Raw genomic sequence first — 19125 nt, forward strand, 5'->3', positions numbered from 1 at the left:
TACAAAAATATTTTTATATAAAATATATTATTTTTAAAAACATCATTTTGATTTGTAATTAAATTTCTAAAATATATAGTTTTATAAAAGTCGAAGTGTCATTTTATAAAGAAAAAAGTAAAGATCCAAAAGTTTTTAGGCATGTTGACTGGAAACTGGAAAACACACGTCAAAGTTCAAACTTCAATCTTCGTGTCGACCGCGGGGAGAAGTCCGTCTACGCAAAGAATTAAAATTACATTTCGGCCTCTCTGCACTCTTCAACGCGTCAGAAGTTTCTACGTTTCGCCACTTGTCACAAGCACAGCCACCCACTTACTTGCTCTTGATGCATCACGCGATGACTAAAACACCCCTCGTTGTACCGTCGCTGTAGTGACACCTGCAGAAGGCACAGTACGTAGGCCTGACCCATCAATAACAGCAGATCAGAACCACCAAAATCTCGTACAACCGAGGCATTATTGTCACTATACTAACTCAATAATTAATGAAATTTAATTACTCCAATAGCTGTCAGCTTGTCTCTTTCTTAGTTTCTGCCTCCCAAAGTTAGCAGTGTGTAGAAAAAGCGATTGGTTCCAGTGTTTGTTTCCATTGCGCATTTAGAAGACTTCTACACCTCCTTTTCTTAACCTACACTCCCCCGCGCACGATAGTGTAAAGCTTCTCTAGCCTCACCTCCCTCTTTACTCTTCAATATATATATCTATATATATATATATTGATAAGCTATAAAATCTTTTCTTGAAGTTTCGCTTTTCTCAGCGTAAGTGTCACTGAATTCGCCCAACTATTACGTGTTTCGGATCGTTGCTTAATTTTTCGATAATCGAAGCTAAATCAAGGTAATTGAAGTTATTTAAGCTTGTATTACTGTTAATTGGCTTCATGTCTGATCTAATACAGGCTTTGTTCAATGTTGTTTAATTTTAGTTATTTTTTTAATAATTACTACTTCATTTGATTAGATTTGATGTTTTTGCTGTGGAGAGATTTAGGACAAGCAAGTTTGTTTATGCTGAGCTATTATTCTGTTAGGAGATTTTTTTTTTCCTCAGAAAGTTTGATTTCTTTCTTTTATTTGATAACGAGTGTTGTATATTGTTATCTGAAACTACTGCGACTGTTTAATTAATTCATAAATATGTAGTCCATTAGTTTATCGGTTATTTTGATGTGCAATCTATTGTTCATGTAATTGTTGTTATTATAAGGTGATATCTAACGCTGCTTTCTCCTGTATAGCTGGCAAAAATTGAAAGAATAGAACATAACAAGATACGAATATATTTTTTGTCTTGAGAATTATGAAAAAGATAACAGAAAGAAAAGATAAAATGGTAGAAAGAACGGAAGCAGAATTTAACTTTTGGTGATTTTTAGATTAGTTGATATGGAATTATGTTTATTTTTCCCAATAAAACCTATTTATCAGGAAAACTTTGGTAATTTGTTTTGCAAATGATAAGGCAAAACTATGGTAGTTGAAGTCTTGTACTGAAGGAAATATGAAGTTGATGTGGCTTGGTTATTAATTGGCATGTATGTGATATGACAGTTGAGTCCGAGTAGTGAAGTCTCTGAATTTGGTCATTAGGATTAGAGCTAAGGTGGCTGCAGGTTGGCATGTGGGGACGCCAACGGGAAGCATCTATGATGTATAAGCGAACGTCATCAAGAGATCGTTCAAGTACTTTTGACGTAGAAGAAACCACAGGTAATGCTGTTATTGACAGAGGTAACTTTTCCTTAAAATCTTATGTGTCGGCGCCGACCAATGGCTGGCTTTATAATTGACTGATTTAACATCAGTGATGTGCATTGTGGTTATCAAAGTCACTTTCAGCTTTTTTTTTTTTTCCTTTTTTAAAAAATGCCCTGCCTAAATGATTGAGATTCTTAATTAATCATTTGTGTAAGAAAACAGGCTATGTCAGAATCTTTGGATTTGATGCATATTTCCGTTTCTGTTACATTAGATGCATTGTCTCTGAGCTTTTTTGTCCTCCTTGACCCTTGTCTACTCATTGAAATAGTTTTATCTGATCAAAGGAGATTGAAATAGAAAACATTAAGTCAAGGTGAAGGTTGTCCAGTGATACGATGGTCATGGTAAAATATCATGAATAAGTAGGAACTTTTTGAATGGGCAGTATATTTATTTTTTGGATTTTGAACAGTTACCAAGCTATTTGAGAGATCTCTGAGCTTAGTGCTTGTATTTCTTTTAGCTCTTGTACAGAACGGCACGGAAGTCGAGAATACAAATCCTTCATGGAAGTTGTCTTTCCCACATGTACTAGTGGCAACCTTATCTTCATTCTTGTTTGGCTACCATCTAGGGTTTGTGTGCTCTCTTAAACTTATTTCTTTTGTTGTTGTCTTGTTTTTTTATCAGGTGTTTCTGTTATAGTTTGAGGAGTCATTAAAATTATTATTTTCATTTTGCTATTTTATACAGAGTAGTTAATGAACCACTTGAAAGCATATCTCTGGATCTTGGGTTCAATGGGAACACCTTAGCAGAAGGTTAGATATTGGATTCTTCTCACTAGGATCTTATTTTGTTTCTTGTTAATTTTTGTTTGTTTGCTGGGGTTGGGCGGGGTGGGGGCGGAGGAAAGAGAGGCTATTTACAGCTACTATCTGATGGTGATGCTAGACATTCACACCTCTAATATTATATTTTTTTCTTGTGCAATGCCAATCACAGGTTTGGTAGTAAGTATGTGTCTGGGTGGGGCCTTCATTGGATCCACACTTAGTGGCTGGATAGCTGATGGGGTTGGCCGTCGTAGGGCTTTTCAGTTGTGTGCTTTGCCTATGATCATTGGTGCTTCAATAAGGTGATGTTTTTGCATGATATGGCAAATTTTGCAGCATTTCATTTCTTTCTGAATCTGTACGAGTTAAGAGCTTTAGCTTAAATGGTCTTGTGGACTCCTTTGACTGCAGAATTTGCAGATTACATGCAAACCATTTTGCTTCTGTGGTTTTATATCACTAACTAAAATAGTTAAGTAGGACTTAAAAGTTTAAATCACCAGGAGTTATTCAATGTTTAGTAGTTACACATGGACATCTATCATATTGCTGTTTTTAGTGCATAACATTATTATTTTGAGTATAAGAAATAGTTTTTGATACTACTTAATACACCTATCCCTTCTCATTCCCTTCTTCTGTTATTTAATTCTTATATATCTGTAAAGAAACTGAAAGCGAAGGTTTGAATTCTCAGTGCAACAACTAGAAACCTTATAGGCATGCTTTTGGGGAGGTTCGTAGTTGGGACTGGAATGGGTCTTGGTCCCACTGTTGCAGCTCTTTATGTTACTGAGGTATATTGATTATAAATCATATGCCACAATGATTATGGCACAAATTTTCTTTTGTATGATGAATGCAGGAGATTTGTTTTTTAATTTTTTATTTTTAATAGAGAAAATGATTTTGCATCGTCAACTTGAGCAGGTTTCTCCCCCTTTTGTGAGGGGTACCTATGGAGCTTTCATCCAGATTGCAACTTGTCTTGGACTTATGGGATCTCTTTTGATAGGAATCCCTGTCAAAGAAATTGCTGGCTGGTAAGATATGTGCATTGCAGCTCATAGAACCCTTGGTTCATAAATTGTTTTCCATATTTACAGATTCCATTTTTCTTTTAACTTATGTGACCAGGTGGCGCATTTGTTTTTGGGTATCTATAGTTCCTGCTGCTATACTTTGTCTTGCTATGGTCTTTTGTGCTGAGAGTCCGCATTGGCTGTACAAGGTTTGTACTGACTCTCTCTCTCTAGTTATTGCCAGTGTTGAACGCAGCTGCTAACACATCTCATGGCTTTGATTAGAAAGGAAGAACTGCTGAAGCTGAAGCTGAATTTGAGAAGCTTTTAGGTGGATCACATGTCAAATCTTCCTTGGCAGAGTTGTCCAAGTTAGACAGAGGGGACGACGGAGATATTGTGAAGTTTGAAGAATTGCTTTATGGCCGCCATTTTAGAGGTAGATATCATGCTCTGGTATACATTTTAGAGCTTTTGGAGTAATTCTATTCTTTTCTGATTCAGCATCTACAGCTGCTGCTGCTGCTGCAGAACCATCGCTCTTTCTCTTTCTTTCATTTTTCTTTTGGGGATTTGTTATTCACATGTTCCTTTTGCAGTTGTTTTTATTGGATCAACCCTCTTTGCTTTACAACAGCTATCTGGTATAAATGCTATATTTTATTTCTCTTCATCTGTATTTAAAAGTGCGGGACTATCATCGGGCCTTGCAAATGTCTTCGTTGGAATTGCAAATTTATTAGGTATATGTATGTTCCTTAATATGTTTTTGCATACACTGCATTAGTGCATTTTTATGATGCTTAATTTTGTTTGTTTCCAGGATCTGTTGTCGCAATGGTATTGATGGATAAACTAGGAAGGAAGGCACTCCTCCAGTGGAGTTTCTTCAGCATGGTAATTTGTTCTTCCATTTCATTAATCTTGGAAGCCTTTCTTGTGTTAGTGGCATAATGATAATGATAAAAGAGCTGTATACCTTTCATTTAAAGAATATCAAAAGGAGGTGGTTTGTTGTACCCTGTGTTGGTACATAGACTAGACATTTTTCACTTAGCTGATGCAATAGGGGCTTGTTTGGTTTCCCAGTGCATTGTTGATTTTTTATTTAGTGAGTAAACAGGAAGCGGAGCTCATTAGTGATTTGTGGCAAATGAGAACGGATAGTATAATCACCCAGAACCAGAAGTAACATAATGTTTTGGAAACAAGCTGGCCATTCATGCACATTTATCTTTTTCTATTCATTATTGTTATGAAACCTACCCCTGTCCCTATTTTTTCAAGCAAGCCTCTGCACACAGCAGTATGATTATTTCTTTCCTGATTATATTTGAATTAGTTAATGGAGCCTATGGTTTAATAATTGCTACTCTTACGCGATGGATTTGATCTACGCAGGCAGTGTCAATGGCTATCCAAGTTGCTGCATCAAGTTCTTATATACCAGGCTCTGCATCTCTGTACCTCTCTGTTGGTGGTATGCTAATGTGAGTGTCATTATAATTGATAAATCATAAATATGCATTTACTGTCCGCGGCCATACAAAAAATGCTCGATGTTGCAATCAACTGGGTAACACCTCTTGAGGTGGTACAAGAGGCTTGAGGTTCAAATCCGGTTGGGGAGGAGTTTGGCTGACACTTATGAGATGCTACCGAAAAAAGGAAAAAAGTTAGCTTGTGTCACATTCATTTGTAACTTGCATTTTGTAGTTGTGTATCTTACGTTTAGTAATGAAATGGTCTTGGTATGTTTCCTGCTAACCCACTGAAACAGACTTTTAACACTGTTAGCATGGAGAAATTTTCTTGTGTTTGGTAATGAAATGGTCTTGGTATGTTTCCAGCTAACCCACTGAAACAGACTTTTAAGACTGTTAGCATGAAGAAATTTTCTTGTGTTTCTTGAAACTGGACCCTAATTGTAAAATTTATGCAGGTTTGTATTAACATTTGCTCTAGGAGCTGGTCCAGTCCCAAGTCTTCTCCTTCCTGAAATCTTCCCCAGTCGAATTAGAGCAAAAGCAATGGCAGTGTGTATGTCAGTACACTGGGTAATTTTTCTTTCACATCTTTTGTTTTGTAGTGTTTGCTTGCACCTCATTTTGGAGATGAAATTAGAAACTATATTTGAAAGTTCTGAAAGCTTTGACAATGTAATGAAATGGGATGACTCCATTTTGATTCTTGAATATATGGCCTTCTTCAGGTGATAAATTTCTTTGTGGGCCTGCTGTTTTTGCGACTGTTGGAGCAACTAGGGCCACAGCTCTTGTATTCTATATTTGGAACCTTTTGCTTAATGGCAGTGGCTTTTGTAAAAAGAAATGTTGTGGAAACCAAAGGAAAATCACTCCAAGAAATTGAGATAGCTCTTCTTCCGCAGGAATAATGGAAGTTATTTTCCTGTTTAAAGAAACTTCAGTATAACAGATGTAAGCAAGTGTTGCTTATCTGATAAAAGGTATTCGTGCGGCTGAAGCAAGATGAGATACCAGAATGTTAGAATTGTCGATTGGAAAACCCTTGCATATCTACAAATATGATCGGGTAAATGCTGCATATGAGTTCTAGTGGAGTGTGATCTAGCCTTTATTTCACTGGTCAAATTTCAGCACGGGCAGGCCTGGCCTTTTTGAAGCTTTGATTTGTGATTACATATAGTCTTAAATATGTACTGCCCTTAATATTCATAACTGGTGTATGAAATGCATATTGTTCCTATATGATGTTGAGTTGCTTGCTTAAAGATCTAGTGTTGGTCTCAAATCACTTTTGGCTTATAAATAGTTGCCGGTGACCTGCGGTGGAGAAAGCTGGCAACTCAAATGCAATGCTTAAAATAATCTGTTAATCACATAGGGTAAATTTTGGATTAACCCTCATGAATGGATTGTTTTCAAATCATTTCTCTTATTTTTAGAAATCTTGAGTTATTCTTATTTATTTATTTATTTCCTTAATGAAAATGGGAGTAAATTAAAACTCTCAAAAGTAAATGGGTGATAAATGGGTGGTTTGAGGATATATAATTCACAAAGGGTGAAATTAATTTAATGACATACTAAACTTTACTTCACAACAGTTCCCAACAAGAAGCTTATAACCGTTGGGGATGGTAACTAGAAATTGAATTTTAGGGGATGGTAAGTGGTAATTGAATTTTAGGACAAATGCCAGTGAGTTGACGATGTCGAGTGGCAAAGAAATTAATGGCGTGTGAATATCTAGAACTGTTTTGAGAAGAGGGCACGATACGGTGGCTAATGGTAATAATATATATAGAATTGTAGATCAGTAAATCGCTAATTCATCTGTGCATGGTTCACGGTTCCAGTGAAGAGTTTCAAATATTTACATAAAAGAGCATGTGATTATGTGCCTAATTTTATTTTCTAAATCAAAAGATTTTGATTAAAATTGGGTAATTATCCACCGGTTAACTGATATTTTGTACTTTGTTAAAAATATATCTTTTTTTGTTGGTTGTAGCTATCTATAGAGTGTATTAGTTTTTTATTTTTTTTCATTGACACCTTCAGAGGATTAACAGAATATTGATAAAAAGATAATTTTATCCTTGAATGTAAAATTTTTTTATCTAATCTTAATTAAATAACAAAGAAATATATTTTATTTTGGAGTTTAATTGACACTAAAAAGTGTACATTTAATAAGAATAAAATTATCAGTTTTTCATTTACAGTATCGATTAATGCGCTCATTATTATTAAATTATCTTAACACTCAAAATATATTTTTATGTTAAATTAATTTGTAAATATATTTCAAGAATAAAAAGGAGTTGGAACTGGGAGCGAGAAACAAAAAAGAATTGATAGAGTTATTTGAAATGTATTATTGAGGAGATATAATCAATAAATAAATTTTTAAAAAATGAGTTGATAATAGGGATGGCAAAAATCCCCACGGGGACGGGTACCCTCGGGGATTTTCCCCATTCGGGGAGGGAATGAGGATAATTTCATACCCAATTTCTTATTCGGGGAGGGGACGGGGAAATTTTTTTACCTAATTTCTTATTCGGGGAGGGGACGGGGATGAGGTGGAATCCCCATCCCTTACCCATTTTCCCATTTTAATTTTTTAAAATTACTAGTAAATAAATAATAAAATTTAAATTATAAAATTATAAATATTGATAAAAATAAAAAATATCAAAATATTTATATTATTAAACTTTTAGGCCTAATTAACTAATTAAAGTCCTAAATTTTTATTTAGGACATTAAAAAAACCGAGTAGATTCTAATAGCCAAACATTTTTTTAATTTTAATATTCTTTAAATATTTTAAACTTAAATCTATTTATTTATTTATTTTTAGATGTTATAATTGCCCACAATGATTCACAATTGTAATATCTAATATAATCTAATCTAATATTTGCTTTTGATTTGCTCTGATTTAACTATTGTGTTGTAAAGGGAATAGTCCACATTTATAAAGTGCCCACGCCACCATTGAAAAAATTAATTTTGAATCTAAATTCAATTTTATTTGTAACAATTTTGTATTAGACTATTAATTTGTTCATGATAGTTTGTAAAAGAAGTTTGTATCCCTTGCACGTTGCGTTACTTACTAATTTAATGTATGTGACTTTTGTAATAGATATTAATGTAAGATATATTTCGAACTTTACTTTTATTTAAATTTTTTATTTTAATATGATTAACTCAAAATCGAAAAAAAATTGTATTAGTTATTCGGAGATCGGGGACCCTCGAGGATCCCCTGTTATTATTCGGGGAGGGGATGTGGATTCTCTCAAGTAATTCTGACGGGGACGGGAACATACGCAAAATATCGGGGATGGGTACGGGGAGATCGGTCCCCTCCCCTCCCCATTGCCATCCCTAGTTGATAATGCTCGTGATGGTTAGGTGGCTATTTTACCACTTGACCATCACACTTCTTTATGTGCATATAGTATAAAAAATAAAATAAAATAAATAATAATAAATCAAAAGAAGAAGATGTGTTCCTCATCTATAAAAGGCAAGGAAAAGCAAGAAGGAGAGCAGCTAAGGAGAGAAGGAGGGAGTAGCTAACGAATTTTCTTTCTTTCTTCTCTTTTCTTGTTTTCTAGTTTATCAATTTTGTTGTAATATATTTCAAAAGTTTGTTAAATAAAAAGAGTGTTTTGTTTTCTTTCAATATGAGTGGCTAATTTTACTAAGTTGAACTGAAAGGTGAAGCTCAATGTTTCAAATTATTAAATTAATTACTTTCTGAAGTGAATTTTAAGTTTATTTTATTCTTTTCTGATTATTTTTATGTCATGTTAATATAGATTTCCTTATATTTATATGGTATTTTAACATAATGTCGACACTTTAATATAGTTGTGTCACATTAGGTACTTGATTGCATATTTGTCTACACACATAGTTAGTTAAGAATTAAATGACATAATAATTAACTAGTAAAAGTGATGCAAAATATAAAAAATGAGAGAGTATTAAAATTATAGTTTGAATACTGAGAGTGAATCTTGTAACCTTAACATATTTTTATATTGATTCTTATTAATTTCTTTTCCCACATTTAATTTTCTTTGCTTAATAAATTGACTACTAGATTTTAAATTCCCGTGGTTTAACCTCGGACTCATTGGGTTATATTATAACTAGACACTCTTATACTTGGGAGTAATAATACTTTTTGAGTTGTGTCAGAGTTGCTAGGACCAATAATGGTTACAAAACTAGTTATATAAATTCGTTAAACTTGTTAATTTAAAGATATAAAACTGTCAAAATAAGTGTTTTAACTAATTAGTAGGTTATTTACAACATAAATCAAGAATTCATGCTTATATAATCCATTTTAAATAACATATTTTTTTATAATAATAACAAACTAAAAGAAATAGTTATTTAAAATATATTCAAAATAACCATAATATCAGTTATAGGAAACTTGAAACATTATAACTTTTTATCCATCAATCAAAAAATAACAACATAAAACTAATTATGAGGAACTTAGAGTTGTAGTTGTTCTCATCAATCCAAAATTAGGAGTAAAACAAAAATTATTTTGTGAGAGATTCTTTTAAATCTTCTAATGGTGTTAATAAAAAAGTGATATATTTTATAAACTTCAACTAAAAATTCAAAAGGAAAAAAAAATTAATGTATTTTTAATAAAATGCGGTTCATTAAGCAAAATTTTATTTACTTTACAACATGTCAATTGTCAAATTTCATGTCTGTCTTGTTTCGGCAAAGAATAAGGAAAATAAAAAATTATATTAACTTAAAAGTGAATTTGAAGAGGGTGAATATTATAACTATAAAATACAAGTTAAAGCAAAAGAGGTTGCAAGGGCACATGTGGATCCAACATGAACAAAACTCGGGGTCATCAAATCGTGTAATCATTTCGTATTTGCCACGTATTTTATTCATGTCATATCAAATTTAAGTAAACACATACGATTTATTTATTAATCGTATTGAAAAATCAAAACTTGTTTACGATGTATTTATTAATCGCATTAATTGTATTAACTTATTTAACCTATTTAATATAAAAAAGTAAACAATTAATTAAAAATAATAAATATGTCAATATTATTCTTAAAATAGGTCATAAATAAGTTAATGTGATATAAAAAAGTTATAACACTTCATAAAAATGCATTTAAAAAGGGAAAACGAGTATATAAAAGAAATAAAACTTGTAAATGTTTTTTGTGTGGAAAAGGACATATTAAACCACATTGCCCTGAGAATAACAAAGTCAATCAATTAGAAGTAGACAGCTATAATTTAGAAGAACAAATTCTAAACATAGAAGAATTTGTTAATATAGATAAATTATCTTATAGTGATAGTATATGTATAGTCAGTAGTAGTGAATCAGACATTAGTAGCAATTCAAGTTTAGAATCAAATTCATAATTACAATAAGATGTAGAATTTAATGTTCTAGAAACTTACACATCATTTTTTTGATAAAAATTGTACATAATGTAATAAAAATTTTGAATTAGGATACAGAGACACAAACACAGGAAAATTCTTTTGTAATAATTGTAAAAATAAACAACAAGACGATGAAACAATAGAAATAAATAGAGCAAGTAGTGAACTAATAAATATAGATGTAGAATTATTATTTAAAAAAAGGGTTTATACTAAAATAATGATAGACACAAGTGCAAATAAATGTATTATACATGATAGATTAATAGCTTAGTGCCTAAGGAGAATAGGAATAAACTTAGAAATCCAATAAATATTAGATAATTTAATGGTGAACTAATGCAGATTACAGAATGTATAAATAAAATGCCCATAAGAAAAATGGTGAAATGCATATTTTACCACAAACGTTTATTTCTAATAAAAAAGTAGGATATAAATTTATTCTAGGATTAAATTTTATATTAGGAAATAACGGTAGTATATTAATAACTCCAAATGGAGTAAATTGCTTTAAAAAATCAACATTTATTCAATCTAAATATGAAACACACATTTTACCATACGAAAAGAAAACTTTTAGTTGTAGAAAAAGATTTAGATATAGAATTCTTTGATTCTTTATTAGAAGAAGAAAAAATAGAAAATACAAAAGAAATAGACAGCAATAGTAGACTAGAAGTAGAAATTGATGTACGTGAAGTAGAAATGTTAGATGAAGAAGAAATAGACAAGTACTTAGATGATGTAGTAAATATAGAAAAACAAGTAGAATGCTTAGAGTGTGAAAAATGACTTGAAGAAATTAGGAAAAAGGTAGAAGAATTAGAAAAATTAGAAATAATAGGAAATAATCCAATCAGAAAGGATAACAAGGAAGTATATAAATTATAAATCATTAATTCAGACATAACAATAAAAACACAAGATTTACCTTATAGTCTAGAAGATAGAAAATAATTTAAAATGCATGTAAATGAATTATTAGAATTAAAAGTAACTAGAAATAGTACCAGTAGACATAGAAGTCCCGCATTCATTGTAAATATTCATAGTGAGCAAAAACAAGGAAAGAGTATAATGGTAATAAATTATAAAAGATTAAATGATAATACTTTAGATAACAGTTATAAAATACCTAATAAAGATGAATTAGTAAATTGTATACAGAATGCTAAATATTTTTCTAAATTTGATTGTAAAAGTCGATTTTGGCAAATACGACTCTACGAAGAATCTGTTCAATAGACAACTTTTAATTGTTCAGAATGACATTTTGAGTAGTTAGTAATGTCACTTGGACTAAAAAACGCCCCACGAGTTTTTCAAGTTAGAATGGATAGAATATTAAAACCTTTTTAAAAATTTGGTATAGTCTATATAGATGATAATTTAGTTTTTAGCCAGAATAAATTTATGCATATTACCCATTTACATAAGATTTTATACTGCTTTAAAAATAATAGTATAGTCATCTCTAAAAAGAGCATTGAATTATTAAAACAAAAAATAGATTTTCTAGGATTAACAATAGACAGAGGAACAATAGAATTACATCCGCATATTGTTAGTAAAATATTAGAAGTTCCGGATAAAATAGAAGATACTAAAGAGTTACAAAAATTCTTAGGATTATTAAATTACAATAGAAAATTTATACCAAATCTTAGTACATTAATACAACCTTTATATAATAAGTTAAGTAAAAATGGACAAAAACATTTTAATAGTGAAGACATAAAATTAATTCAAAAACTTAAAGGAATAGTTAGAAATCTCAAACTATTAGCATTACCAATAGACATATACTATAAAATTATACAAACAAATGCTAGTAGCTTAGAATAGGCAGGAATATTAATCCAAAACCCCAATAAAAATAGTTCGAAAGATAAAGAGGAAATAGTAATGTACACTAGTGGTAAATTTATAGAGATAGAATGTAGAAAATCAAGTACAGAATTAGAAATTTTAGGAATAATAAAATCTTTAAATTCATTTCATTTGTATATACAAAATGACACATTTACAATAAGAGCAGACTGTAATAATATTATAGAATTTTATAAAAAAGTACAAAAGAAAAATTTTGAAAAGAAAAATTCTTTTATTAGTAAAAAATGAACATACTTTTTAGAAGTAATAATTGGTAGAGGATACAAAGTGAAATTTGAACATATAGTAGGTAAAGATAATACTTTAGTTGATATTCTTTCAAAACTAATTAATCAATAATTATTTTGTAGGAATGAAGTGACATATGAATTTCAGTCCAATTAAACTTAGACAGTTCACATCATCAATAAATTTAAACTTTAAAAGTAAATTTCAGTTATTAGACAGTCAACAATGCATTTTAGACAGTTTGTGGTGTGTTAGTAATCCACAAGATAAATTAAAAGTAGTCAATGCACTTATACATTATTTTATACAGATTAATAAACACGTAGACAATAATCACTTTGAATTTTTCGTACTAGTTAGAGGCATACAATCGGGTATTTATAGTCAGTGGAGAGATATAGTTGATTTAATAATCAATTATCCTAATCCATACTATAGAGGCTTTTATACATTTCATAAAGCTATAGAATTTGCTAGATAGAGAATAGGACCAAATTATCATGTTAGCCATTTAATTAATCCTTTAAACAGTGCATCAACATCATCAAATAGACAGTTAAATAATACTTTAGACAATGCATCATCATCAATACAATTTTGTAATCATTGTGAGATCATGACACGCACAGTTAGAAAGCTTAATGAAACTAGATATCATTCAGACAATGAAGTAAATGCATGTACACAGATAATATTTGCATTAGAAAGTGCTAATGCAGAATTAATTAGACAGCTCACGCTTCAAAATAAAAGTCATACATTAGACACTCAACATCATGGTAGATATAATAAACAAACAATAATAAGAAAAGAATGAGATGAACTTGAGAAATGAAAATTTTCTCTTTTTCCAAAGAGAGAATATCCACTTCCAACACATCTAATTCAAAAAATTAGACAAAAAACTGCAAAAATAGTTGCAGACAAGCAAATATATATTATAAAATTTTTAATTGACCTAGCTATATCAAAAGTAAAAATTAATGGTTTAACTATCATATAGGAGACTCAGTAATGTAAATTGCCCTAAGGAAGATCCCCTTATGTATAGCAGTTCCTTTAGAAAGATTTACCTGTCAATGCCACCTTGTTTATAGTCTATCATATGCATGTATAGATTTATATAATCTTTTCTTTTTAATTTGTTCAAATCCTCTTTCTAATAATTTATCTGGATCCTGTTCATCTATTATATCTTCAGTTCTTTCTATAGTTTCTTTACCTTTACTAAAAAATGAAAGTGGCCTTCTAAGTCTTTTTGCCATATTTACATCTATTCTACTATTTCTTACTAAGTCAATTGCTTTTTAATATTACTTTAAGTCCTAAAATATATTTAATGTCTATTGTTTTACATGCTAGAATTGGTCCACTTAAATTTAACTTTTCTAGTCCATTGGTCAATATGTCTAATTCTCTATCTAAATTGTCTAACGAGTTACTAAGTTCTAAGTTTGATACAGATTCTTTATTTTTTCTAAAGGTTTGAAAATTATTTTGTAATTTGTTGAGTCTATTGTCTAGGTCGTCTAACTTATTACTGATTTTAACTAAAAATTTAATAATACTATTGGCTTGGGCTTGTTGGATAGTATTACTTTTTTAACTAAATTCTTTATAGTTATAACATATTGGGTTTAGATGTGAGATTTCACGCTTTAGGTCTGCTAAATGTTCTATTAATAATTTATCTAAAGTCATTCACTAACTATTATTTTTATTGCATCTAATTGTATTTGTAAATCTCGTTGTGTAAATTTAATATTTTCTATTTCTACTTTTAAACTTTCTACAAGATTTTTAATTTCTAATTCTAATGGATTATGTGTTTTTATGTCTAATAATTGAATTAATTCTATTATTTCTTTCTTGCTAGGGAATCTTTTAACCTGACTATTAAAATATGCTAATAATTCTTTAATATAATCTAAATTTCTTCTTAATGTATTAATATTAATAGTTTCGAAGAATTTTCCTAGTCCTAGTATTAGCTCTTTTAGCTTTTCAATATTGACTCCTAAGTGTTGTCCTAAGTTGATTAATAAGTCTACTATGAAATTTTATTGACTATTGCTAGTATGTGGAATATGTTTAAATTGATTTTCTAAATGTTCAATATTACAACTAATTTTTATTCTCTCTGTTAAATTAAATTTTTTTTCTATGATGGCTAATTTCTAAATCTAAATATTCTAATTTCTGGAAATCCATAAACTAATTTGCTAAATATTGTAATTTATTTCTAATTTTTAATGCTAGATTCTCGTATTTGTCTAATAATTTCATTTGCTTGTTAATATTATAATATTGTAAATTATACCTTCTAAAATTAAATATGGGCAAAATTGTAAAAGCGTAATGTTTAATATTTTTTTTTCTCTCTATTTCAGGAGGTAAATGAGATGTGTAATCTACTGGAAACTTAATATTTCCTAATATTTCTTCTAATAACATGTCTAAATGTAACTATTCACCACTAATTCTTGTTACTTCAGTTTCTACAATTTCTAAAGCACTTTCTAAAATATCTACGTAAGGGTTATTTTCTATCCAAGTATCAGAATCTTTTTCTAAAACAACAAATATACTTTTATTAAAGTTTTCAAGATTTTGTTCAAATTTAGCAATGATGGAAAATATATCATGAAGTAAACAAAGTCTGTTTATAACTACTCATAAAAAATATTTAAAATAAGAACTCTGATACCAAAGAAGAGGAAAGAGAAAACAGAGGTAGTATGACATCAGTTTTGGTTTTATTGATTATTTACCATATATTATTTGATAATTAATTTTGTGTTAAATATATATAAATTATTATTTTTAAATAATATTGCCATATATTATTTGATATTTATATCATAAATGTGTAATCATGTTGAGGTAGTTCGACACAGTAAATAATCGTGTCGTGTCGTATCAACCCATTTATTAATCATATCAATATTTGTTAACACGAATACAAAAAAGTCATGCTGCATCTGTGTCATGTAATCGTGTCATAACCCATTTTGCCAGTTCTATACAAAACTAAAACTTTGACCACGGCAGACATCTCCCCATCTCAGTATTAAGAGTTAATTTCAAATTATCTCTCTCGTCAATTGACTATCTTCAAATCACTTCCTCTTTGAAAATCTCAATTTACTCCCATTTTTGTTAAGAAGACCCAAAAAAAAAGTTCATCAACCCATCCCCAATCTGTTTCCTTATCTTTTCAACAAAAATAAAGATAAGTTAAAGGTTTTCAAAATAAAAAGGTGATTTAAGGGCAATCAATTCGTAATGTGGATAATCCAAAATTTACCCCATTAGTTAAATATGGCCTTGAGGTTCAACTGAACAAATAACGTGACACTGTCGACATGTTTTTAGCTTGGACTGTTTTTCCACACGAGTTGATTTACACCACTTGGACACAGAACATGACTTGATAACTGATTAAGGGAGAGAGATTGACGGCAGAACAATTTCTGGGTCCAGGCAAATGGGTATAGGAAATAGCTTCTTGACGGGGTCCATACCACCAACACCTGTGTGCCAAACAGTTCGTTAGCACTACTAACATTTGGGTTTCTTTACCTTTATGAATCTGAATCACATCAGCGGTGATAAACCCTCCTTGTTCTGGTTTAATTCACATTTTATTTCATCTTACAGGCTCAACAAGCATTAGCTGATCACCATGAAAAATGATTTGACAACAACTAAATTAGCATGTCAGCACGGCTGCTGGCATACAAACATGTGATACAATATATTATTATTATCCTTCAGTTTACAATGAGTAAGGATGTTTTGCATAAAAACTGTTGTATTCAATAAGCAAAACACGAGGTGCAATACATTATAAATCTAAGATACAATTAGCTTAAAGCCGATTATAATCTTCAATAATTACTCAAACAAATAGAAAGGAAAATTTCTTCGCACTTTCACAGTACCTCAACACTTGCCAAGATCAAAAGAACCTTACAGAAAAACCAGCATTGGTTTTTGTGGCTTTTAAGGGGCCAAATTCATCAAAATCAGAATCTGAACCCATGTCATCGTACCATCCTCCGTGAGAATCCTCATCATGATTACTCTTTGTCAATGGAACATGCAGCTCAGATGCTGGGACTGGAAGGGGCTCTTCATTGAAATACTTGTCCTGGAGCAGTTCCATGGCAGTGGCTCTGGCAGCTGGATCATAACAAATAAGTTTCTTGACGAGAGAGATTTCATCAATGGACCGGCTAGGCAGGCTGGACTCCAGACCAGCTGGGTTCTCTACCTTGTTAAATGAAATCGTTCTGTAATCAGGAAGTTCAGCACAGCCCGGCCAGACCTCTTCGTTTAAATTGCCCAGAACACTAATAATTCTAGCAAGCTGGTCAATATCAGAACTCCCAGGAAAAAGGGGTTGCAGGGTTAGAAGTTCTGCAAATATGCAGCCTAATGACCACAGATCAACCTCAAGTCCATAGGATGTGGATCCATAAAGTAGTTCAGGGGCCCTGAACCAGCGAGTTCCAACACAGGAAGTGAGGGCACCTTGTCTACCATCTCCACCATCCTCTGCGTCATAAGAATAGGTACCCTTGAAAAGATCATCTTCTACATCGCTGGTTGTGCATGTTGCAAAACATGACGTATCTCCATCATGAACATTCGTATCCTTATCAGTCTCATCTATGGAGTTCTTAGCCTTTAGTTCGTCTAATGCCCTAAAATAATCTTCTCTACTCATTATACCCTGCTCTTGATTAACATCTCCTTCTGGGGATGCATCTTCTACCTCAAGATCAACTTGTGGAGCTTCAGACATGTTATCTTGATATGGAGCATTGGATTCACAAGGCTGAGAATTACCATCAGGAGCATCGAATTCATTACCCAGGAGTATCCTTGCCTGTAAACAAAATCAAACAGAAGAACAATTCACATTCATTCAGAAAACAGCATAAACTACTCTAAATGCTTATAGAAAGCACAAATGATACGGAGAAAATGACACATGATTGTGTGTTATATACGTCATCGTTTCTGAGATTCACTCCAAAACAATTGGCCGCCACAAGATGAGTAGTAATTAAACCACAAACTTGCAGCGAAAGGACTCAGATTCTTCAAATTTAGAGAGGAATGATTAATCCTTAATAAAAATCAGACCTGTATCTGTCAGATGATTGGTTTCAACTAAATCAAGGTTCCACAATTGTCATAAGCATACATATTATAAACTATAAATTCACAAACATTGGTGTCTATCATAATGCATGTCGTTTTCTCAATGGCATAAAATAATTGAGGCATTAAATTAAAAAAAAAAGAATTTTGAAGCAAATTACCTGGCCAAAATCGGCCAACTTGAGAACCCCATCATCGCCGATCAACAAATTCCCAGGCTTCAAATCCCGATGAACGATCGTATTCCTGTGACAGGCGTCCACTCCACACAAAATCTGGACCATCCATCTCTTAATCTCACCGACGCTGATTCCACGATCGCCCCCGCCCTCTCTCTTCTTCTTGGACTCCGCAATCACCGTCGCCAAATCGGTCCTGAGAAACTCCAGCACCAGCACGGCGTCCTCGTCCTCCCGCCAAAAGTACTCGTGCAAAACCACCACGTTCGGCGAGTTCTGTAGGATCTGCAGCGCCTCGATTTCTCGGAACGCCGATTGGTAGTCGTGGACCTCCTTCAGCGCGACGATCAGGTTGTCCGATAATCGCCGGCCCTTGTACACGTCGGAGTACGCGCCGGAGCCCACGCACTCGAGGATTTCGTATTTGGCAATGATCTCGGGTCGGGTATGGATGCTCCAGCTCTTGGGCAACGGTTGCTCCATTTATATGTTGTTTTTGTTTTGTTTTGTCGATTTGTATTGTGTTGTGTTTGGTTTTTTTTTTTATCGTTCTTTCAGTTATTTAACTGCAGGGATCAGTTATCTGAGGAAGAAGAGGAGGAAAGTGAAATTACCATAACGCCCTCGTTCTCGAATTAATTGTTGTACGTTTTTATTGTCCTATAAAAATGAGAGTAGCTGAGTAGGTTGGTTTATTTAATTTTTTTTAATATACTATTAGGGAGAATTTTATTATTAATTATTGAAACTCAAAAATAAAACCCTTTTATTTCAATAAGAAAGAAAAATAGAGTATGCAGAACTAGAAAGAAACACTTGAACAATTCTTATTTTGGACCAAATTGTTTAACATCATATACTTAACTTGACCGTTAACAAACATATTAGCAAGCAAGAATACAAGACTGTCCATTTGATGGCTTGATAACAATTGGACCGATTGGCCGCGGCCCAGATTTTAGATGATACTTATGAATGCACTTTTGGATGCCAAAAAAAAAAATAATAATCTAATGGTAGATCCAGGATCAGCTGCCTTTACTTTTCAAATTCCTCACGAAAAGAAAAAGGGTACCATTCGAGTATAATTCTTCTGTCTCTACGGTACAACTTACAATATAG

At 31.8% G+C, this 19125-nt stretch overlaps 2 protein-coding genes across 6 annotated transcripts; one reads left to right on the forward strand and one right to left on the reverse strand.

The window, feature by feature from the left end:
• Positions 1 to 593: 593 nt before the first annotated feature.
• On the forward strand, positions 594 to 6321 carry LOC102624684 (probable plastidic glucose transporter 2). Of its 5 annotated transcripts, none has more exons than XM_052436049.1 (15): positions 608 to 660; positions 754 to 848; positions 1562 to 1741; positions 2235 to 2346; positions 2465 to 2532; positions 2717 to 2849; positions 3245 to 3344; positions 3478 to 3590; positions 3685 to 3778; positions 3855 to 4008; positions 4169 to 4312; positions 4393 to 4466; positions 4971 to 5059; positions 5512 to 5626; positions 5782 to 6321. In XM_052436049.1, the coding sequence occupies exons 3-15, from the start codon at positions 1630 to 1632 to the stop codon at positions 5962 to 5964; spliced, it is 1491 nt and encodes a 496-aa protein (XP_052292009.1). In that variant the 5' UTR covers positions 608 to 660; positions 754 to 848; positions 1562 to 1629; the 3' UTR covers positions 5965 to 6321. The 5 variants fall into 5 exon arrangements, with proteins under 5 accessions (XP_006475652.1, XP_006475654.1, XP_006475655.1 ...); XM_052436054.1 differs by having other exon boundaries at positions 1601 to 1741; XM_006475589.4 differs by having other exon boundaries at positions 594 to 848.
• Positions 6322 to 16348: 10027 nt separating this feature from the next.
• On the reverse strand, positions 16349 to 18582 carry LOC102625531 (cyclin-dependent kinase F-1). Its single transcript, XM_006475593.4, has 2 exons — positions 17986 to 18582; positions 16349 to 17546 (listed from the first exon to the last, which is right to left on the reverse strand). The coding sequence occupies exons 1-2, from the start codon at positions 18484 to 18486 to the stop codon at positions 16614 to 16616; spliced, it is 1434 nt and encodes a 477-aa protein (XP_006475656.1). The 5' UTR covers positions 18487 to 18582; the 3' UTR covers positions 16349 to 16613.
• Positions 18583 to 19125: the final 543 nt, after the last annotated feature.

Source organism: Citrus sinensis, chromosome 1 (genome assembly GCF_022201045.2).
Source record: "Citrus sinensis cultivar Valencia sweet orange chromosome 1, DVS_A1.0, whole genome shotgun sequence".
Classification (NCBI taxonomy): domain Eukaryota; kingdom Viridiplantae; phylum Streptophyta; class Magnoliopsida; order Sapindales; family Rutaceae; genus Citrus; species Citrus sinensis.